This window comes from Gigantopelta aegis, chromosome 15 (assembly GCF_016097555.1).
Source record: "Gigantopelta aegis isolate Gae_Host chromosome 15, Gae_host_genome, whole genome shotgun sequence".
Lineage (NCBI taxonomy): Eukaryota > Metazoa > Mollusca > Gastropoda > Neomphalida > Peltospiridae > Gigantopelta > Gigantopelta aegis.
In genome coordinates, this window is record NC_054713.1 from 41,516,887 (window position 1) to 41,541,071 (window position 24,185).

General features: G+C 41.3%; 1 protein-coding gene across 1 annotated transcript; it reads right to left on the minus strand.

The window, feature by feature from the left end:
* Positions 1-594: 594 nt before the first annotated feature.
* LOC121389833 lies at positions 595-22,927 on the minus strand. Its single transcript, XM_041521481.1, has 11 exons — positions 22,836-22,927; positions 20,657-20,826; positions 17,373-17,603; positions 15,579-16,340; positions 14,983-15,253; positions 10,928-11,054; positions 9,733-10,009; positions 6,751-6,888; positions 5,971-6,198; positions 3,046-3,125; positions 595-1,141 (listed from the first exon to the last, which is right to left on the minus strand). Exons 1-11 carry the CDS (start codon positions 22,925-22,927, stop codon positions 1,016-1,018), a joined length of 2,502 nt encoding a protein of 833 aa, XP_041377415.1. The 3' UTR covers positions 595-1,015.
* Between the last annotated feature and the right edge of the window lie 1,258 nt (positions 22,928-24,185).

Consider the following 24,185-nt stretch of genomic DNA (forward strand, 5'->3'; position numbering starts at 1 on the left):
ATACCAGTCGTGGTGCACTGGCTGGAACGAGAAATAGCCCAATGAGCCCACCGACGGGGATCGATCTCACACCGACCGCGCATCAACCGAGCGCTTTACCATTGGGCTACGTCCCGCCCTTCAAACTTCGAAACTATCGTGGACCTTGGATGATGTAGCCCAGTTGTAAAGTGCTCGCTTGATGCGCGGTCGATCCCAGTCGGTGGACCCATTGGGCTATTTCTCGTTCCAGCCAGTGCACCACGACTGGTATATCAGAGGCCGTTGTATCTGCTATTCTGTCTGTGGGATGGTGCATATAAAAGATGCCTTGCTGCTAATGGAAAAATGTAGTGGGTTTCCTTTTTTTATTGGTATTAAATGAGATATTAATGATTGAAACCTGATCTAGGCATATGGTATGTAGTCATTAGCCACGTTGGTTATACTTCACCCATTCCATATAGTAATATTCATAAACTAACCAAACACCCAGACTCCAAATGCCTGTGAATATTCAGTGTGTACTCATAGCAAGGGCGGACCCCGGAAGTTTTTAGTTTTTCTCTCTCTCTCTCTCTCTCTCTTTTTTTTGGGGGGGGGGGGGGCGGGGGGGAGACCAAGAGTAAAAAGACCAAATTATAAAAAAGGCACTTCAATGAAAGTTTAGCTTTTGTAAAATGAAAACTGTAAAGAAATTGTTTATAAAAAGAACACTTGAATTTTTATTTATTTATTTATTTATTTGGAGGGGGTGGGGAGAGTAACGTCACCCGGTCCCCTCTCTTTAATCTGCCTGTGCATCGATGAATTTGTTTTTGTATTTTAAGCGCATGCAATGGTTGAACCATTATGAGAAGTCTCGAAAATCTGCACTGATTAGTTAAAGATATAATTTGAATGCTTCCCACAATTTCAGAAATACGAGACAATTATTTACCCTTGAAACAAAATATCGTCCCACCTTACCCCACAACCACCCTCGCCCACGTCCCACCACACACCAATGTGATGATTGTTAATTCGCGTCCAGAAGTCAGTTATTGGTAGAGAGTTGTCCCCCCTCCGGAGTCTCGATTTCCTCGAGCGGGTTCACTTGGCTTTGTTCTTGGTCCTTGTTCTTGTGTCCTAGCAACCAGAATGTTCTCTGCTCATCGCCTCCCTGTTGCAAAAACACAAGTCCATTATTTGATGGTGCAGGTCTGCTGCTTATAAAACTAGACTCTAGACTGCAGAGTCTAGACTCGAGACTCTAATGTCATGACAACGCCATACAAAGTGCATGCGTGTGACGTCATTAGATATTGAGTCTGGACTCTAAACGTTTTATAAGTACGGCCCAGTGCGAAAAAACGTTTAGAGTCTAGACTCGAAACTCTAATAGTCTGAGACACTAATGTCATGACAACGCCATACAAAGTGCATGCGTTGGCGTCATTTGAGATTGAGTCTGGACTCAGTTTTATAAGTTTTATAAAGTTTTATAAGCACAGGCCCTGGTCCGGGTGAGGGTGGGGGTGGGGGTGGGCTTAACCAACCATGACGAAAATTTAACGGGTTTTCCTCCCAACACTATATAAATCAAGATAAGAAATATTGCTTGTGCAATACCCACTCCTACTGTGTCCTCTCCACTAGGTGCCTGAAACCTTAATGGTATATGGGCATGTTAAAAATACTCTCCACCAGAGATTATCCCAACCACTCCAGGCCTGATGCTTATAAGACGTTTAGAGTCTAGATTCGAGACTATAATAGAGTCTGAGACACTAATGTCATGGCAACGCCATACAAATTGTATGTGTGTGACGTCATTAGAGATTGAGTCTGGACTAAAGTTTTATAAACAAGTGGGCCTGTGGTGTATGTATCTCTATGTGCGTGTTTGTGAGTATTTACACATGACTTACCACAATACATAAATACGTAAAGCAATTCTGTGAATGTAGAAACGTTATCACGTTGAATTTGTACAATTCCAAGTGTCTTAACTATTCCATGAAAATAAAATATTATCAAATCTAAATTGTACTCCCCCACTCCCAGGAATTAATACATGGCACGAGGAAAATTACTATTTGTATGTTTTTTTCCGTCAGTAGCCGAAAGAGGACATTCTCACATTTCTGTAACAAACGATTTTTAAAAAGAAATGTCTGCGTGTTTTTAGTGAGTTTTTTTCCAATAAACAGTTAACATTTGCTGATTCCAAATTAACAAATAATGTACCCCGTTGTTTTGTTAATTTTAAACAATACAAAGAAAACAGCTGAAACAATCGATCTAGGCATATTTAGTTTTTGAAACATTGCCCAAACTTGAAACGTAGCGCTAAACTTGAGGTTCAAGGAGTTATACTTGTTACAAGTGCTTGGATTGGTCCAAGTCAACTTTTAAAAAAGACGTCCATTTAAGGATTAAAAGAAATAACCGCAAACTTATGTGAGAACGGCTTCGCCGATTCCGACAGTTCGCGAATTTAAAAAAAAAAAATTCATACCCCGAGGAACGTAAAAGAAATAACAGACAATCCTTAAATGGACATATTTTTTTTTAAAGTTGACTTAGACCAATCCAAGCAATTGTAACAAAATAGTATTTACATATTAGAAATATATATATATATATATATATATATATATATATATATATATTTATATTTATCATATAATATCTTACATTTTCAGTGCAATCAAAGTATGTGATATTTTTCAGATCACATACTTTAATATATATATGTACAAGCAAAGCAGACGGCATATCAAATGCAGCTATGCAGGTATAGGTCATCATTAGTGCATCCGGTGGTGGTATTAGGGAGTTTACCCCCCCCCCCCCCTTCAGGTGCCAAGCAAAATCATTGCACCTTTAATGTTTTGGGTGGGGTTTTTTTCACTGGAAATACCACCCTCCACACAGCACACTCCCCGCTCAGTGAAATATGTGGAACTGCAAGTATAGATGATAAATAATCCAGACCTGTTTTTACATAATATTATGTAGCTTAATAACTAATTATTTTTTGTATACGCTAATTGCCCAATTCCTGACAAATGAAAAACTTACAATGACGTTGTCGTTCACGGAATACTTCCCAATCTTTTTCAGTATTTTATAAGTTGACAAACTGATGTTGATTTTTCCAGCTAAACAAAGTAAAGAAACAAGGGCGTCATAATTCAAGGATTATAATTATGGAAAGTGTATATAAAGTTATGAACTTTCTGCAAATTACATAAGTTCAAAATACAGATAAACCAAATTTTGTCTCAGTTAAAAAGTAAATAAATAAACTTTTGCTTAAAGGGACATTCCTGAGTTTGCTGCCAGTTTTAAGATTTTATCGACTAACAGAGACTTTTTAACGATTGTAATTACATATCAAATATATTTTTCTGCATAAAATATTACTGGCTGTATATTAAACGTGTTTCTGATTGATCTAATATTTGTACTAGGTTAAATTTCATTTTATTTCCATTATATTTTCGTACATACGAAATTATTTGAAGACATAATCCAGTTTGGGCTGCTTACAAATATTAAGACACGTTGAATATGCAGACACTGATATTCTAAACAAGAAAATATATTTAATATGTAAGTTTAATCGTAGAAACATTTTATTAATCGGAAACAGCTTACAATGCAGCAAACTTAGGAATGTCCCTTTAAGCAAGTACTTCGTAAATTAATCTTCGCCTATATTCGCGTCAAGCCGGTGCGCATGCGTAACCGAAGCTGGGTCACCGATTCTGTACATTCATCATGGCCGACATGTCACATGGTGACGGTTGTAAAAAACGGGGTCAAAAGTACATTTTGATGTCATTAATATGTGAATTAGTTACGTACAAAGATGATAAAATACCTGGCTAGTGGAGGTAATTATACTGGTATGATATCTTCAGAGGTAGATCGAGTGCGCTTTTATCTGGGTCTACGAAAATGTAGGGGCGGGATTCAGCTCAGTCGGCTGAGTGCGTCGCAGGATCGAATCACTTCAGGGGATTCATTCAACTGATTATATTTTTTCTCTCGTTCCAACCAGTGCAACACAACTGGTCAAAGGCCGTGACATGTGGGGAGGCGCATGCAAAAGATCCCTTGCTGCATTAAGAAACATGTACCGTATTATCTGATGACTACGAGTCAGAATTACCAATGTTTTATTAGAAATGGAAAGGAAATGGTTTATTTAATGACGCACTCAACACATTTTATTTACAGTTATATGGCGTCAGACATATGGTTAAGGACCATACATATTCTGAGAGAGGAAACCCGCTGTCGCCACTTCATGGGCTACTCTTTTCGATTAGCAGCAAGGGTTCTTTTATATGCACCATCCCACAGACAGTGTAGTACATACCACGGCCTTTGATATAGCAGTCGTGGTGCACAGCAAGGGACATTTTTATGCACCATCCCATAGACAGGACATCACATACCACGGCCTTTAATGTACCAGTCGTGGTGCACTGACTAGAGCGATACCAATGTCTGACATCCAATAGCCGATGATATGTTAATCAATTTGCTCCAGTGATGTCGTTAAACAAAACAAACGGAAATATGCTCCAATTGCTCCAATTGCTGCAAATGTGGGATGGACACCAATGAGTGTAAGACGATCAGTAGCTATAGCAAGGCATTGGTGAACAAAACTCAAACTTAATTTTAACAGGCTGAATGGTAGAGTTTTTGAATGGCCAAACAATACATGAGGTTCACATTGTAAAAACTGGCATTTTAGATTTCACAGAAAATGTAGTGCTCTGGGGTTTAATAATGCAATGAATCTTTGTAGTAATCCAATTTAACAGAAACGGAAAGAAAAGAAAAACTTTAGATGGTCTGAAACTGAAATGGACAAATGTTTTGGAACTTGACATCCTACTACGTCTACCGGCGTCGTGGTTAGGCCATCGGTCTACAGGCTGGTAGGTACCTGGTTCGGATCCCAGTCGAGGCATGGGACTTTTAATTCAGATACCGACTCCAAACCCTGAGTGAGTGCTCCGCAAGGCTCAATGGGAAGGTGTAAACCACTTGCACCTACCAGTGATCCATAACTGGTTCAACAAAGGTCATGGTTGGTGCTATCCTGCCTGTGGGAAGCGCAAATAAAAGATCCCTTGCTGCCTGTCGTAAAAGAGTAGCCTATGTGACGACAGCGGGTTTCTTCTAAAAAACAGGGTCAGAATGATGATATGTTTAACGTCTAATAGCCGATGATAAGATAAAAAAAAATCAATGTGCTCTAGTGGCGTCGTTAAATAAAACAAACGGGGTTTTTTGCTACTACGTCTATACCTAAGTCATATCGACGTGCGTCTCAAGCAATATATACACAGTTAAATTCACGGCAAACAATACAAGGGCCACTCCTTATGAGTTATGAGAGACTAAAAAAAATCACATTATCAGTAGTAAAACATACAGGCATATTATACGTAATATATATACAATAAAATACATAAGAAATATTCTTATATAATATATCTAGTTTCTATCAAATATTTAAAGTAACACGAAGAAGAAGAAGAAAAACAATAACAACAACAGCAGCAACAGCAACAGCAACAATAACTACAATAGCAACACATTTAATATCTTACCAATATCGCTTCCGTATGTTTCTTTATTTTTAAATACATAGATGCGAATTTATGATAAAAACATACTGAAATTAACATGCAGATCACCACATTTTTAATTTTCAGTTCAATTTATTTTCGTGCTTATATCCAATTAAGGTTCAAACACGCTGTCCTGGGCACACACACACCTCAGCTATCTGGGCTGTCTGTCCAGGACAGTGGGTTAGTGACAGAGAAGAGGGTGTAGCGGCCTTACACCTACCCGTTGAGTCATTAAAACTCGCTCTGGGAGGGAGCCGGTACCCGGCTGCAAACCCAGTACCTACCAGCCTTATGCCCGATGGCTTAACCACGACACCAGTGCCGAGACACATTAAGATTGACTTACGTAGTCCAGCCTCCTGTAGCTCGTTCACAATGCTGATGGTGTTGCCGTACAAGCCGTAACGCATTCGAGTGCTTCCGACGACACCTCCAATACACGGACCTGAAAGGTAGAAATAAAACAATGACGCCTCCAATACACGGACCTGAAAGGTAGAAATAAAACAATGACGCCTCCAATACACGGACCTGAAAGGTAGAAATAAAACAACGACGCCTTCAATACACGGACCTGAAAATTATTAATAAAACAAGGGCACGTCCAATATACGGACCTGCAAATGACGTCTCCAATATGCCGACCTAAAAATTATAAGTGTACAACGAATCTGGAGATTATAAACAACAACAACAACACATACACCCCCAAACAACACCTTAAAAAAGACCCCCCCCAACCCCCCCCCCCCCCAAAAAAAACAACAACAACAACAACAACAACAAACATAAAACAACCCAACATAAAACAACCCAATGCTATAACAAGTAGTCTCACTTTTTTTTTTACTCCAGAAAATAGTATACACATCTCAGGGTTTAATATGTATAGCGTTTCATTTGTTTATAAAAAGTAGTGCCCCCCCCCCCCCCCCCCCCCCCCCCCCCCCAGATTTTGACCAGGGTACGGCCCTGTATTACAACAAGTCCTCTCGCATATCTCGCCATTGGCAGGTATGGTCAGTATTCACTGTTCCAGTACGAGTTAGATACACTTTGAACTTTGACCCGGCTATAGACGTTATTTGGTATAATGTTACCTTTAACAATATGACTGACAGCTCACCTGTGTGAATGGCAATCCGGAAGTGAAGTCGCTGGTTGTCTGACAACAGGAAGCGCTTGGTAGTCATCATTTGTAGAAGGTCAAGGCCAAAGTCGGCCACATTGCCAGCTGATTGGTCCTTACGACGGAAATTGAAACCTGCAGAAAAAGAAGAGAACAAAAAGATTTTAACACTTTAAATTAAAATAGACAATGAATTAATCTATTCACTTGTTTACTATTTCGGCGGACCGTTCAAAAATGCTCCTAATTTCCTTCTCATAAATGCGCACCATTTCTCTTTGGACTCATCCTTCGGGACTCAAAATTCCGTAGCACCAAACCACCCCTCCGCCTGTTACCGATCACGGTCGGACTACAGGTGCTCCCTTGCACCTGACAGTGCAGGCGGTCCCCCCTTCTTCCTCCCCACCCCTTTCCTATCCTGGACGGAGGAACCGGCTGAGGCCGACACATACGCCCAGGACAGGCGTGCGCTACAGCAGCTTGCTCTGAATGTGCACGTTAAACTCTGACCTGACCTGACCTGATCTATTCACTTGTGTATACGTCTTGGTGATAACACCCACAAAAAGATTTGAGATATGACGTCTTACGTCGTCGATACGTACGAATTTATTGTAGGCACAAATCCATAATAGTCATTGAAATAATCAAAAATGCATTAGATATACATATTTATTATATACATAGCAATGAAATATATAGATCTACGGAAACCATAAAAGTCATATCCGGTGAAAAGTCATATTTTCACTGTATTTTAGCTACAATGAAAATATAGAAGTCGTATTTACTTTTTTGTAAAAGTGCATGATTAAATTCTCCCTTTGTCTCGGTTCTTCGTATTTAAATTTGATGATTACCAATGCATCTGATCGTATTTGAAAAATAAAAAACGTAATTTAAACAACTGTACCTATAAAAACGGGATACGAAGTGCAATTACGATAAAATATATAAAACAAATTGAATACGAAGCTAAATAATGATGACACAATGTAGTGTCATCGAGTGTAAGAATTTAACGGCGTTCGACTCGTTTTGTTTTTGTGGGAGTTTTTAGAGGATCGCTTTGTCAGGTATGTTTGCACCGCAGTATTGTTAAATAAATGTTAATAAAGATAAATTTTAATCAAATTTCTTTTTAAAAGTCTATGGTAAAGTAAATTTTCTGGCAAAGTTCCATAGGAAGAAATATATCATGACGTTACGTGTTTTCGATAGGATAAGTGAAAGATATTACCAAAGAGCGAAAGATATTGTCAAAAATTAGGAAATATGTATATAATAAATAGACCATTTCATGATGTTTTTCCGAATACGATTTTTATGTCAACTAGTGACTCATCACTCATTAACATAAAAATCGTATTCGAAAAACCTCATGAAATAGCCTCTATATACTCTTCAAAAAAAAAGTGGGGAACGTGAAATATTAATGTTAATATCAACTATTAGACCGAACATACGTTTTGACCACAGACATCCTAGTAAAGAACGTTCAGGTCTGTTTATCAACACACCGATACAAATTCCATAGTATGCACGTGCATCGCGCAGTTGCCCCGTACACGTGCGTGGGGTGTCACTCTCGATTTTGACAATTTCCAAGAAAGTCGATTAATCACTGTGGAACATTATTTCTGTCAATCATTTTCATTCTGTTGATCATACAGTTGTTATTGTTTTGTTTTTAGTCATTTTTATTGTTTGAATTTGCGATTTACTGATAAAAAACCCGTCAACTTTCAAATTTCACTTCTGACCCCAATCGTCCTTCAAGATATTTGGTGGTCATAAAACCTACTGTAATGCTGAACTACCGGTCATAATGTTTGCCCAATTAATTCACTATTATCATATCACCATTCCCCACAGCTAATATATTTTACAATTTTGGCAATTGTAAATTCTTATTAGAGTTCCCCTACTTTTTTTGAAGAGTATATAAAATAAATTCCGCTGTGAAGTTGCAGTGTGTAGAATTTGTTTAGAAACACTCATTCATTTAATCATTCATTCATTCATACATTAATTCATTCATTGATACAGCACAGTCACTTTGAAGAAAGAAATGGCGGTTTTTTTGTATTGGGGCGGGATGTAGCCCAGCGATAACGCGCTCGCTCGATATACGGTCGGCCTGGGATCGATCGCCGTTGGTGGGCCCATTGGGCTATTTCTCGTTCCAGCCAGTACACCACTTCTGGTATATCAAAGGCCGTGGTATGTACTACCCTGTCTGTGGGATGGTGCATATAAAATAACCCTTGCTGCTAATCGAAAAGAGTAGCCCATGAAGTAGCAACAGCGGGTTTCCTCTCTATATCTGTGTAGCCCATAACCGTATGTTTGACGCCATATAACTGTAAATAAAATGTGTTGAGTGCGTCGTTAAATTAAACATTCCTTTCTTTCTTTCTTTTTTTGTATGTACACAGGCCTACTGAGCAGTTAAAGGTGCTGTCTCAAAGTTGTACAATAATCAAAATATTTATTATTTTTTCTTGTGAAATATAAACAGTACACATTAAATTACATGCCGACAAAAATACCCCAACCCCCCCCCCCAAAAAAAAAAAAACCCAACCCCCAAACAAAACAACAACAACCCCCAACAACAACAAACCCCCCCCCCCCCCCCCCCCCCCCCCCCCCCCCCCCCCCCTTTTAATGGACCTTCCTGGAAATTGTAAAAATCGAGAATGACACCCCACGCACGTGTACGGGGCAACTGCGTGATGCACGTGCAAACTATGAAATGTGTTTCCGTGTGTTGCTAAACAGACCTGGACGTTATTTACTAGGATGTCTGTGGTCAAATATATATATATATAAATACATATACTCTTCTAGAAAAAAGTAGGGGAACCACAGACATCCTAGTAAATAACGTCCAGGTCTATATATATATATATATATATATATATATATATATATATATATATATATATATATATATAAATAATGATGTGTGACCTGAAGCGGCGATGAAGTGCTCGTTATTGGCCTCGAACTTGACGATGTCATTGGCGATCAGAGACTTGTCGATGGAGACGAACAGATCGTTGAGTAGCTCCGTGACTTCCGAGAGTGGCCGACTGAGCAGGAACCGATTGAGGCCGAAGATCTCCGACGCTAACACTGTGACGCACTGGAACGTCTGTACCTCGACGTCAGTTCCGCCATGACTCAGTCGCCGAGACACAGACACCGGGACCATGTAGCCGAGCATGTTCAGAAACCTCTGCTGCTCCTGAGGTATAGATAGTATTATACACGTTAGTTTCACTTTCACTTTCGAAATCACTTTCATTTTCATTTCATTATTCATAATATATGCCATTTTGGTGGTGTGTTATTTTAACTTATTACTTGGCGATGTGTTGTTATCACTGTCAGTTGGCAGTGCGTTATTTTCACTATTACTCACCTTGACCAGCCTCTTGTTGGTGTGTTATTTTAACTATTACTTGGTGGTGTGTTATTTTGACGATCACTTAGTGGTGCGTTATTTCCACTATTACTTGGTGGCGTGTTATTTTTGCACTATTATTTAGGGGTGTGTTATTTTCACTATCACTCACCCTGATTAGACACTTGGTTGTGTGTTATTTTCACTATTACTTGGTGCTGTGTTATTTTCACTATCACTCACCCTGACCACTTTCGGTGCTATGTTATTTCCCCTATTACTTGCTGTGTTATTTCCACTATTACTTGCTGTTTTATTTTCACTATTATTTGCTGTGTTATTTTCACAATTATTTGCTGTTATTTTCACTATTACTCACCGTGACCAGACTCTTGGTGCTGTATTATTTCCACTATTACTTACTGTGTTATTTTCACTATTACTTGGTGTGTTATTTTCACTATCACTCACCCTGACCAGATTCTTGGTGCTGTGTTATTTTCACTATTATTCACCCTGACCAGATTCTTGGTGCTGTGTTATTTTCACTATTACTCACCCTGACCAGATTCTTTGTGCTGTGTTATTTTCACTATCACTCACCCTGATCAGATTCTTGGTGCTGTGTTATTTTCACTATCACTCACCCTGACCAGACTCTTGGTGCTGTGTTATTTTCACTATTATTTGCTGTGTTATTTTCACTATCACTCACCCTGACCAGACTGTTGGTGCTGTGTTATTTTCACTATTACTCACCCTGACCAGATTCCTGGTGCTGTTATTTTCACTATTACTCACCCTGACCAGACTTGGTGCTATGTTATTTTCACTATTACTTGCTGTGTTATTTTCACTATTACTCACCCTGATCAGACTCTTGGTGCTGTGTTATTTTCACTATTACTCACCCTGACCAGACTCTTGGTGCTGTGTTATTTTCACTATTACTCACCACCCTGACCAGACTCTTGGTGCTGTGTTATTTTCACTATTACTCACCCTGACCAGACTCTTGGTGCTGTGTTATTTTCACTATTACTCACCACCCTGACCAGACTTTTGGTGCTGTGTTATTTTCACTATTACTCACCCTGACCAGATTCTTGATGCTGTGTTATTTTTACTATTACTTACTGTGTTATTTTCACTATTACTCACCCTGACCAGATTCCTGGTGCTGTGTTATTTTCACTATTACTCACCCTGACCAGACTCTTGGTGCTATGTTATTTTCACTATTACTTACTGTGTTATTTTCACTATTACTTGGTGTGTTATTTTCACTATCACTCACCCTGACCAGATTCTTGGTGCTGTGTTATTTTCACTATTATTCACCCTGACCAGATTCTTGGTGCTGTGTTATTTTCACTATTACTCACCCTGACCAGATTCTTTGTGCTGTGTTATTTTCACTATTACTCACCCTGACCAGATTCCTGGTGCTGTTATTTTCACTATTACTCACCCTGACCAGACTTGGTGCTATGTTATTTTCACTATTACTTGCTGTGTTATTTTCACTATTACTCACCCTGATCAGACTCTTGGTGCTGTGTTATTTTCACTATTACTCACCCTGACCAGACTCTTGGTGCTGTGTTATTTTCACTATTACTCACCACCCTGACCAGACTCTTGGTGCTGTGTTATTTTCACTATTACTCACCCTGACCAGACTCTTGGTGCTGTGTTATTTTCACTATTACTCACCACCCTGACCAGACTTTTGGTGCTGTGTTATTTTCACTATTACTCACCCTGACCAGATTCTTGATGCTGTGTTATTTTTACTATTACTTACTGTGTTATTTTCACTATTACTCACCCTGACCAGATTCCTGGTGCTGTGTTATTTTCACTATTACTCACCCTGACCAGACTCTTGGTGCTATGTTATTTTCACTATTACTTACTGTGTTATTTTCACTATTACTCACTCTGACCAGACTCTTGGTGCTATGTTATTTTCACTATTACTTGCTGTGTTATTTTCACTATTACTCACCCTGATCAGACTCTTGGTGCTGTATTATTTTCACTATTACTCACCCTGACCAGATTCTTGGTACTGTGTTATTTTCACTATCACTCACCCTGACCAGATTCTTGGTGCTATGTTATTTTCACTATTACTCACCCTGACCAGACTCTTGGTGCCGTGTTATTTTCACTATTACTCACCCTGACCAGACTGTTGGTGCTGTGTTATTTTCACTGTCACTCACCCTGTCCAGACTCTTGATGCCGTGTTATTTTCACTATTACTTACCCTCACCAGACTTTTGGTGCCATGTTATTTTCACTATTACTCACCCTGACCAGACTCTTGGTGCTGTGTTATTTTCACTATTACTCACCCCGACGAGACTCTTGGTGCTATGTTATTTTCACCATTACTTGCTGTGTTATTTTTACTATTACTCACCCTGATCAGGCTCTTGGTGCTGTGTTATTTTCACTGTTACTCACCCTGACCAGACTCTTGGTGCTGTGTTATTTTCACTATTACTCACCCCGACGAGAACTTGGTGCTATGTTATTTTCACCATTACTTACTGTGTTATTTTCACTATTACTCACCCTGACCAGACTCTTGGTGCTGTGTTATTTTCACTATTACTCACCCTGACCAGATTCTTGGTACTGTGTTATTTTCACTATCACTCACCCTGACCAGATTCTTGGTGCTATGTTATTTTCACTATTACTCACCCTGATCAGATTCTTGGTGCTGTGTTATTTTCACTATTACTCACCCTGACCAGATTCTTGGTACTGTGTTATTTTCACTATTACTCACCCTGACCAGATTCTTGGTGCTGTGTTATTTCCACAATTACTTGCTGTGTTATTTCCACTATTACTTGCTGTGTTATTTTCACTATTACTCACCCTGATCAGATTCTTGGTGCTGTGTTATTTTCACTATTACTCACCCTGACCAGATTCTTGGTACTGTGTTATTTTCACTATTACTCACCCTGACCAGATTCTTGGTGCTGTGTTATTTTCACTATTACTCACCCTGACCAGATTCTTGGTGCTGTGTTATTTTCACTATTACTCACCCCGACCAGATTCTTGGTGCTGTGTTATTTCCACAATTACTTGCTGTGTTATTTCCACTATTACTTGCTGTGTTATTTCCACTATTACTTGCTGTGTTATTTTCATTATTACTTGCTGTGTTATTTCCACTATTACTTGCTGTGTTATTTTCATTATTACTTGCTGTGTTCTTTCCACTAGGCCAAGTAAAAAAAATTGTTTGGTTCCTGTTACATGCCAAAAACAAATAGGGTAGGTAGGTAGGGAAAACTCCCCCCCCCCCCATTTTTGAGCTAATATTTCCTGAATAGTATAGCAGATTAATATATGAAAAGCTCTTTCTTTGTGTTACAGTGCAACTGACAATACATACTCTAATGAGAATCATTAATTATTTTCTATAAAAAAAACACCATGTCATAACCTAGTCAAACCACAATCGGTATTAATGTAAACACCACCCAAGTCTAATACTACACGGTAAGGTTATAAACTACGATAACACTAAAATAACACTATAATTTGTTCATTGGAAAAAAGTTTTAATATCAAAGGTCTGATCCACAACATGGTTACACCCCCTCACAACTACAGCAACAACACTGATCTTCCCGGCCTATTTCATTGCCAGTATTGCAGTAACAAAATGTACATCATGAACACAACGAAGATGTCAATAAAAATTAACAAAATAAGTTAACAAAAAGATCTCCATACTAACTATCCTCATAGCAGAGATATCAAAAGAAAACAACTATTTTCAGGAAAACAGTTTCCCTTTTGGTCGTCCATAAGGACACTGCACAGTATCTTTGCACTGTTGACAAAGAGGTAAAACAGGTTTGTATTTTTGCTTTTAAAGGTCTGATCCACAACATGGTTACACTCCCTCACAACTACAGCACTGCAGACGCTATTAAATGTGAAAAGAGTTGTCATTTCTTAAGGTTTTGGGTACTACCAGTTCATTTCAAATGCCATGGATATCATCATATTTAATAATAAATACAGGGGTTATTTGTCAAACAAATGCAAAATATTGATAGAGTTGATGTCTAAATATTTAATTTAAGTAATCTTTTCAGCATAATCGGCTATTTTCATGTTTACTCTTTATGTTTAACATTGAATCGTAACTCGGTATTTCTAGAAGTTCGATTACGTTTTAGGGAATTCCCCTACCAAAATAGACTGGAAATTTGTATCATTCTGCTTTTTAACAGTAACTAGCGTAACATTTTGAAGATTGGATTCACAAGTTCCGAGTAGTTCCGAATGAGTACGAGAACACGTCCGAGAGCATGTGGTGTCAATGGCGTCTTCCATTTACAGAGTAGAATGTCAAAAATGTGCTCATTCAAATCAAATAATATTACACATGTATTTAAATCAATTTCAAATGAAACGACATTCAAGAAATCGGAACACCTCGTCACATTCCGCTACGCTTATATTTCGTGGAAATGTACGAGGAGTTCCGAATGGCTCTCGGAAGCTATTCATTTGGAACTCTTCGGAAGTAAAATTGCGCGAAGTGTTCCGGGTCTTCTGGTAACGAGATCTTGGACTGACAGATCTCGTGGCATCTCTCTGCAGTTGTTGTTTTTAGAGTCGACGAAAATTAGGATTGATATTAATGGATTATTAAATAAAACAGGTGGAAAAAAAAAGGGTGGGGAAAAGGTTAAAAAAAGTTTAGGGTCGGCACCAAAAATTTAGGGACGGTCGGGTAACCGGAACCAAACAATTTTTTTTACTACGCCCTATTACTTGCTGTGTTATTTGCATTATTACTTGCTGTGTTATTTTCACTATCACTCACCCTGATCAGATTCTTGGTGGTGCTGACGAGGTGTACTGCGATCTGCTGGATGCTCGACGTCATCGTCTCCACGCAGTACACGACGGCGGGACACATGAGGATGACGAGAACGAGCACGACGCCGTACACCACCAACATCTTCGTCTCAGACTCGATGATATCCTGAAGTTGGCCGTCGATGAACGTCGCCAGGTCCAACTGCACCACCTAATGGAGGATAGGAATGAAAGGTTTGAGTAATAGCTGTTTGGTGGTTAACATGTTATTTCATGTGTGTGTGTGTGTGTGTGTGTGTGTGTGAGAGGATGAAAATACTGAGAGAAACGGATACAATCGAAAGAGGAGGAAGAAGAAGAAGAAGTAGTAGAAAAAACAATAGCAACAACAAATATATATATGGAAAAAATATATGGACTCGAACAGGGGTATGATAGTAGTACGGACAAGATGATGAAACAGAAGAATCGGAAGAATGCGATATGATAAGAAGAGGTGAAGATAGAAGATTGAAGACTGGACGACAATGCCACTAACGTTGACTAGAACAGCCAGTGTAGATTACCAGGATGGTGTCGAGGTAGAGGGTCATGTTGTCGAACCACCACTGAGTCTTGGAGATGGACGAGTTCACCGCCAGGTTGTGCTGGATCTCGTATCGGAACGCCTCGATGATCTTCGTCAGGTTCTTCCCGCTGGACATAATCGCCTTCTGGAAGATCGGGTCGATCTCCTTCGAGTACAGCACGGCCGACCGATAGTTGGCCTTGAACGTGTTCACGTTGTTGTTGTATTCCTCATACAGCCTGTTATTCGGGAAGCCGCCCTTCACGTAGTAGATGACGCCGAGGGCGCGCTCTATGCCCAGCTGCTCCATGCCCGTCACGATCTTCTGGTAGGACACGAGGATCTTCCACACCGACGTCTTCTTCGACTCTCGGATCGCTCCATACATCCAGTGCATGAACTTCTCGATGAGCTTGTTGTAGAAGTCCATCTCGACGAAGATGTCGATGGTGGCCGGGTTCAGCATCTGCCTGTGGTTGTCGAGGAAGGCCCTGAAGGATTCCTTGGTGTGGAAGAACGAGTCCATGGCGCTGTTGGCCGGCCAGTCGGACAGAGTGTCCAGCGCCTTGTCCGTCAGCTGGTACTCGTTGATGAGGAACGTTTTCGTGCCCGGGCCCAGCATGCTCAGGTAGAGGATCGACATGTCCCGCTCGCGCTGGATGCTGTTGAGGAGCTTGCCAACCTCCACGCTAAACTTCACCGTGTACTGAGTCTGAAAAAAGATGGAGGAAAACAATGGTCATTTTGTGAGTTTTGAATGAATGAGAAAAAACATTTGGTCATTTTGTGAGTTTTGAATGAGGTAAACATTGGTCATTTTGTGAGTTCTGAATGAGGAAAGCATTGGTCATTTTGTGAGTTCTGAATGAGGAAAACATTTGTCATTTTGTGAGTTCTGAATGAGAAAAACATTGGTCATTTTGTGAGTTCTGTATGACAAAAACAATGGTCATTTTTGTGACTTCTGAATGAGAAAGTTATTGGTAATTTTATGAGTTCTTAATGAAGGAAAGAAATGTTTTATTTAACGACGCACTCAACACATTTTATTTATGGTTATATGGCGTCGAATCGAAACTCGCTGTTGCCACTTCATGGACTACTCTTTTCGATTAGCGGCAAGGGATCTTATATATTCACCATCCCATAGATAGGATAGCACATACCACGGCCTTTGCTGTACCAGTCGTGGTGCACTGGCTGGATCGAGAAATAGCCCAATGGGCACACTGACGGGGATTGATCCCAAACCGACCGCGCATCAAACGAGCGCTTTATCACTGGGCTACGTCTCACCCCTGAGTTCTGAATGAGGAAAATACATTGGTAATTTTGTAGGTTCTGAATCAGAAAAAACATTGGCTTTTTGTGAGTTCTGAATGAGAAAAACAGTAGTTATTAAGTGAATTTGAATGAGAAAAACAGTAGTTATTAAGTGAATTTGAATGAGAAAAACAGTAGTTATTAAGTGAATTCTGAATGAGAAAAACATTGGTTAGTTTGTGAGTTCTGAATGAGAAAAACATTGGTTATTCTGTGTTTGGAAAGAGTGAGAAATAATTATATGTACATGAAATTTGTTAGATTTTAGACACGATCCCTTAACTAACATAGTTACATTTGGGCAAGCACTACGTGAAACTTTCAAAGCTTGTAGAATTTATATATGAGCTAAATAAATGAATCCCCTGACTTGAAAGCGATCAATAGGGCGTCATAGGTATAAAACAGAACTGGATAGTCTGTTCTAAATGCCTAAATATTAAAAAAAACATTCATAGAGACCGCAGCTTTCACTAAAACATACCCGTTCCACTTCTTCCTTTCCGCCCAACAAGTCGTTGAAAGTGCCGACAGCGAAGCCCCAGAGAATGAGTATGGGGAGGAGTGTTACGGACAAGATCTTGATTCTTTGAATTCTCCTTCCTGTCACCGTGAGAGGTTCTCTGCGACAAAAGCCCACTGCAAAACAAAAGAAAAAAACCCCCCAATACACAGATATTTAATTAACTAAAGCATTGTAAGATGTTTCCGATTAACAAAATATTTCTACGATTAAACTTACATATTAAATATATTTTCTTGTTTAGAATATCAGTGTCTGTATATTCAATGTGTTTCTGGGCGTCTTAATATTTGTAAGAAACCCAAACTGGATTTTGTCTTCAAATAATTTTGTACGAACAAAAAAATGATATTTTAGGAAATAAAATGAAATTTAATCTAGTACAAATATTAGAACGCTCAGAAAGACGTTTAATATACAGCCACAATATTTTATGCAGAAAAATATATTTAATATGTTAAAAATCGTTAAAAAGTCTCTGTTAGTCGATAAATCTTAAAAATTGCAGCAAACTCAGAAATGTCCCTTTAAAACCGAGATATTAGTAACCCCCAGAAAATATACGTGTTTAAAGTTAGGTTAATGAAGAGAAAATATATGGACTTCACCAAAAGAGAATAATTTTATATTTGTATTAATTATAATAATGGTGACAGTTCCGCAAACCAGCAACTTGTTGCTGCAAGCCTGCGACGCAGATCTTGTATGGTCTGAACTTTGGCCCTATGTCATCGACCTCGGTGGTGTAGTGATTAATCCATCGGACATAAGACTGGTAGGTACTTGGTTCACAGCCCGGTACCGGCTCCCACACAGGGCGACTTCTCTCTACCTAACTACTAACCCACCGGCTCCCACACAGGGCGACTTCTCTCTACCTAACTACTAACCCACCGGCTCCCACACAGGCGGACTTCTTTCTACCTAACCACTAACCCACCGGCTCCCACACAGACCGACTTCTCTCTACCTAACTAACCATTAACCCACCGGCTCCCACACAGACCGACTTTTCTCTACCTAACTAACCACTAACTCACCGGCTCCCACACAGACCGACTTCTCTCTACCTAGCCACTCATCCACCAGCTCCCACACAGAACGACTTCTCTCTAACCACTCACCCACCAGCTCCCACACAGAACGACTTCTCTCTACGTAACCACTCACCCACCGGCTTCCACACAGAACGACTTCTCTCTACCTAACCACTCACCCACCGGCTCCGACACACAACGACTTCTCTCTACTTAACCACTTACCCACCGGCTCCCACACAGACCGACTTCTCTCTAACTAACCACTAACCCACCGGCTCCCACACAGAACAACTTCTCTCTACCTAACCACTCACCCACCGGCTCCCACACAGAACGACTTCTCTCTACTTAACCACTAACTCACCGGCTCCCACACAGACCGACTTCTCTCTACCTAACCACTCACCCACCGGCTCCCACACAGAACGACTTCTCTCTATTTAACCACTAACTCACCGGCTCCCACACAGACCGACTTCTCTCTACCTAACCACTCACCCACCGGCTCCCACACAGACCGACTTCTTTCTACTTAACCACTAACTCACCGGCTCCCACACAGACCGACTTCTCTCTACTTAACCACTAACTCACCGGCTCCCACACAGACCGACTTCTCTCTACCTAACCACTCACCCACCGGCTCCCACACAGAACGACTTCTCTCTACTTAACCACTAACTCACCGGCTCCCACACAGACCGACTTCTCTCTACCTAACCACTCACCCACCGGCTCCCACACAGAACGACTTCTCTCTACTTAACCACTCACCCACCGGCTCCCACACAGACCGATTTCTCTGTACCTAACCACTCACTAACCCACCGGCTCCCACACAGGGCGACTTCTCTCTACCTAACTACTAACCCACCGGCTCCCACACAGGGCGACTTCTTTCTACCTAACCACTAACCCACCGGCTCCCACACAGACCGACTTCTCTCTACCTAACTAACCATTAACCCACCGGCTCCCACACAGACCGACTTTTCTCTACCTAACTAACCACTAACTCACCGGCTCCCACACAGACCGACTTCTCTCTACCTAGCCACTCATCCACCAGCTCCCACACAGAACGACTTCTCTCTACTTAACCACTCACCCACCGGCTTCCACACAGAACGACTTCTCTCTACCTAACCACTCACCCACCGGCTCCGACACAGAACGACTTCTCTCTACTTAACCACTTACCCACCGGCTCCCACACAGACCGACTTCTCTCTACCTAGCCACTCATCCACCAGCTCCCACACAGAACGACTTCTCTCTACTTAACCACTCACCCACCGGCTTCCACACAGAACGACTTCTCTCTACCTAACCACTCACCCACCGGCTCCGACACAGAACGACTTCTCTCTACTTAACCACTTACCCACCGGCTCCCACACAGACCGACTTCTCTCTAACTAACCACTAACCCACCGGCTCCCACACAGAACAACTTCTCTCTACCTAACCACTCACCCACCGGCTCCCACACAGAACGACTTCTCTCTACTTAACCACTAACTCACCGGCTCCCACACAGACCGACTTCTCTCTACCTAACCACTCACCCACCGGCTCCCACACAGAACGACTTCTCTCTATTTAACCACTAACTCACCGGCTCCCACACAGACCGACTTCTCTCTACCTAACCACTCACCCACCGGCTCCCACACAGACCGACTTCTTTCTACTTAACCACTAACTCACCGGCTCCCACACAGACCGACTTCTCTCTACTTAACCACTAACTCACCGGCTCCCACACAGACCGACTTCTCTCTACTTAACCACTAACTCACCGGCTCCCACACAGACCGACTTCTCTCTACCTAACCACTCACCCACCGGCTCCCACACAGAACGACTTCTCTCTACTTAACCACTAACTCACCGGCTCCCACACAGACCGACTTCTCTCTACCTAACCACTCACCCACCGGCTCCCACACAGAACGACTTCTCTCTACTTAACCACTCACCCACCGGCTCCCACACAGACCGACTTCTCTCTACCTAACCACTAACCCCTTGTCCTGGACAGACATCTCAGATAGTTAAGGTCTGTGCCCAGGACAGCATGCTTGAACATTAATTGGATAGAGGCACAAAATAACTGTAAATGAATGAATGGATGAATGTAAGAATGCTACACGTCTTACGTAGTTTGTCCTTGTGTGTCTTCGGATTCATGTTTCGTATGATCTCGCTACTCCTAATGGACGCCGAGAACGACGGAAGTCGGGACCTGGGTTCGGTGCCATCCATCTTGACTGTGGTGACGTGGTCGCTGACTTCAGTCACGGCTGCTCTTTTTTGTGTGTTTTTGTAACTAAACGAAGAGAGAAAAATAAATGTGTCTGTGGACAGGCAATTTGGTTTGAAGATGGGTGGTGGTTGTGGTAGTGGTGGTGGTGATGGTTGTTGTTGCTGTGGGTGTGGTGGTGGTGATGTTGTTGATGATGGTAGTAGTTGTGGCAGTGATGATGATGATGATACTGGTAGTTTTGGTGGTGGTGGTGATGATGATGGTGATGGTAGTGTTGGTGGTGGTGGTGAGGATGATGATAGTGGTGGTGGTAGTGTTGGTGGTGGTGGTGATGATGATGATGATAGTGGTGGTGGTAGTGTTGGTGGCAGTGATGATGATGAATATGATTATGATGATGGTGATGGTAGTGTTGGTGGTGGTGGTGGTGATGATGATGATGGTGATGGTAGTGTTGGTGGTGGTGGTGGTGATGAGGATGATGGTGGTGGTAGTGTTGGTGATGTTGATGATGATGATGGTGGTGGTACTGTTGGTGGTGATGATGGTGATGATGATGGTGGTGGTGGTAGTGTTGATGACGATGATGATAACGACGATGGTGGTGTTCGTGGTGATATTGTTTGTTTTTGGTCACCATGACAACCGAATACTGTACACACGTTAAACAAATTCTATTTCGTGCATCAAAAACATATTACCGTGTTTTATAAGGCTGGGGCCTACTTCACAACACATCGTAAGTTTACGTCTGCGACTAGCAGTTATATCGGGCATACATGTTTGGTATCTATTTCACGAGGGGCGGGACGTAGGCCAGTGCACCACGAGTGGTATATCAAAGGCCGTGGTATGTGCTATCCTGTCTGTGGGATGGTGCATATAAAAGATCCCTTGCTACTAATGGAAAAATATAGCGGGTTTCCTTTGTAAGACTAAATGTCAAAATTACCAAATGTTTGACATCCAACAGCCGATGATTGGTAAATCAATGTGCTCTAGTGGTGTCGTTAAACAAAAAATGTTTTTTCTATTTGACGAAGAAAAGTACGTCATTACAGAAGATGGAGCAAAACTAGGCTTACGATGTTTTGTGAAATTGGGCCCCGTTTTTTTTGTTTTAGTTGTCGGGGCACGTTAATCAGTTTAAAATCCTATTTGTATTGTCTGAGCGTTCCAGAAGAGGTAGCTTGGTGCTGTAGTGACAGGCTCCTGGCAAACTGATCTCTATTCAGTGGCGGATCCAGAAAAATCAATTCTTTTTTTTGCGGGAGGAGGGGGGGGGGGGGGCAATGACATGAGGCGGAATGCCAATGGAACTTTGGGGGAGGTTTGGAGGGGATCGTAAAAAAATGAAAATTGATATACATTTATAATAAAATTATAACTCGAAAAATTTAGGGGGGGGGGGGCGGACCCCTTGTGCCCCTAGATCCGCCTCTGCTATTATTATTAAAATTACGTATTGAATACATTTTCTTTCATACATTGTCAGTCAGTATATTCAATATGATCCTGGTCGTTGTCATGTTTGTCGTAGCTCTAGCTGGATTTTACTTACCAATAATATCGCAGGTACAATTAAAAAAGAAAAACACCCCAAGAAACACACACACGCACGCGCACGCACGCACGCATGCACACACAAACCCGAAAAAAGATAGCAAAAACAAAGAAATACACACACACTTAACAAAAAACCAAAAAACAAACAGTTTGTCTGTCTGTCTGTCAGACCCAGACTCGTGGAGTGTCCGTACGTATAGTTGTACGCCAAGGCTGCCTCGAACCCTCCGTCCGTCTCCTCGTCGAACTGCGGTGGACTAGAAACACAGACCCAGACTCGTGGAGTGTCCGTACGTCTAGTTGTACGCCAAGGCTGCCTCGAACCCTCGGTCCGTCTCCTCGTCGAACTGCGGTGGACTAGAAACACAGACCCAGACTCGTGGAGTGTCCGTACGTCTAGTTGTACGCCAAGGCTGCCTCGAACCCTCGGTCCGTCTCCTCGTCGAACTGCGGTGGACTAGAAACACAGACCCAGACTCGTGGAGTGTCCGTATGTCTAGTTGTACGCCAAGGCTGCCTCGAACCCTCCGTCCGTCTCCTCGTCGAACTGCGGTGGACTAGAAACACTGGACACACACTGCTCAGAACCACCAGCCATCATCTCCAACACACTGCTTCCAATGGAGTCTTGGGCGAAACGTAGTCCAGTGGTAAAACGCTCGCTCGATGCGCTGTTGGTCTGGGATCGATCCCCGTCGGTGGGCCCATTGGGCTATTTCTCGTTCCAGCCAGTGCACCACGACTGGTATATCAAAGGCCGTGATATGTATTACCCTATCTGTGGGATGGTGCATATAAAAGATCCCTTGCTGCTAATCGAAAAGAGTAGCCCATGAAGTGGCGACAGCGGGTTTCCTCTCTCAGTATATATGTGTTGTCCTTAACCATATGTCTGACGCCATATAACCGTAAATAAAATGTGTTGAGTGCGTTGTTAAATAAAAAACATTTCCTTCCTTCTTCCATTGGAGTCCTGTCACGGGGATCCTATAATACCCGTAACTGAATAAAACACGATTATCCAAATATCTCTTCTAATTGTATATCTATTAGATCTCTCTGTATCGGGCAGTTTAAAACCCGAGTGGCTCGTCTCTAGGTATAATCAGAGATAGATCTTATATAAATATGTGTTATTATAGCACGTTTAGTTCACTAGAAAACACAACAAAAACACAATACACTTTGGAATCTGTATTAATACTACGCTGACAAATGTACTGCCGCAGTAGTTAATTAACAACAACAAATAATAACAACCCAGAACTGATCTCTTAATTAGTTAATCTCTAGGTGTCTAGTTTACACAATATTCTAATCACTTCACCGTGATACAACACGCACACGTGTGATAATTGAAAAACGCTGCCAGGGGAACTTAATTAATAAAGGAATTACAACTCTATTCCTAACTGGTTAATTTTTAATTAACCCTTAACTACTCATTCAGTAACCTTGTAATACAGAATTAATACTGGTACCTATCACAATAAAGACAATAACATACAGTTTACCTCGGTCCTCTAGGATGACCGGTTAAGCTTTATATTTTTAGAACAGTGAAGCCTACAATTTACTTTGTCAGATTACCGGAAACACTGTCTAAATAATATTGGTATAATACAGTATTACAATATTTAAAGTCACATCAATCACATCAAGGTTATACAACAGAGCAGAAAAATATATTTACCACGTCCGGACTGAACTTATATATTTCGTTCAGTGGACGACGTCCGTTCCCCTGCAGCCTTCCAAAGTTTCTTCCCGATAAATCTAAAATCCTAGCTATTTATTACAAAATCGGAATATCGCCTGGGGGCACATCGCGCGGGGGTATTACGTAACCCAGCCGC

What these genes read in the sequence shown, in the direction of transcription:
- LOC121389833 (XM_041521481.1), bottom strand. Translation starts at nt 22,927, where the DNA reads ATGGCTGGTGGTTCTGAGCAGTGTGTGTCCAGTGTTTCTAGTCCACCG. An exon ending in CACTGGCTGTTCTAGTCAAC is followed by an intron (nt 15,254 to 15,578) that starts GTTAGTGGCATT and finishes CTATCCTCCATT; the next exon opens with AGGTGGTGCAGTTGGACCTG. An exon ending in AACACAGCAAGTAATAGGGC is followed by an intron (nt 11,055 to 14,982) that starts GTAGTAAAAAAA and finishes AAAATAACACAG; the next exon opens with CACCAAGAGTCTGATCAGGG.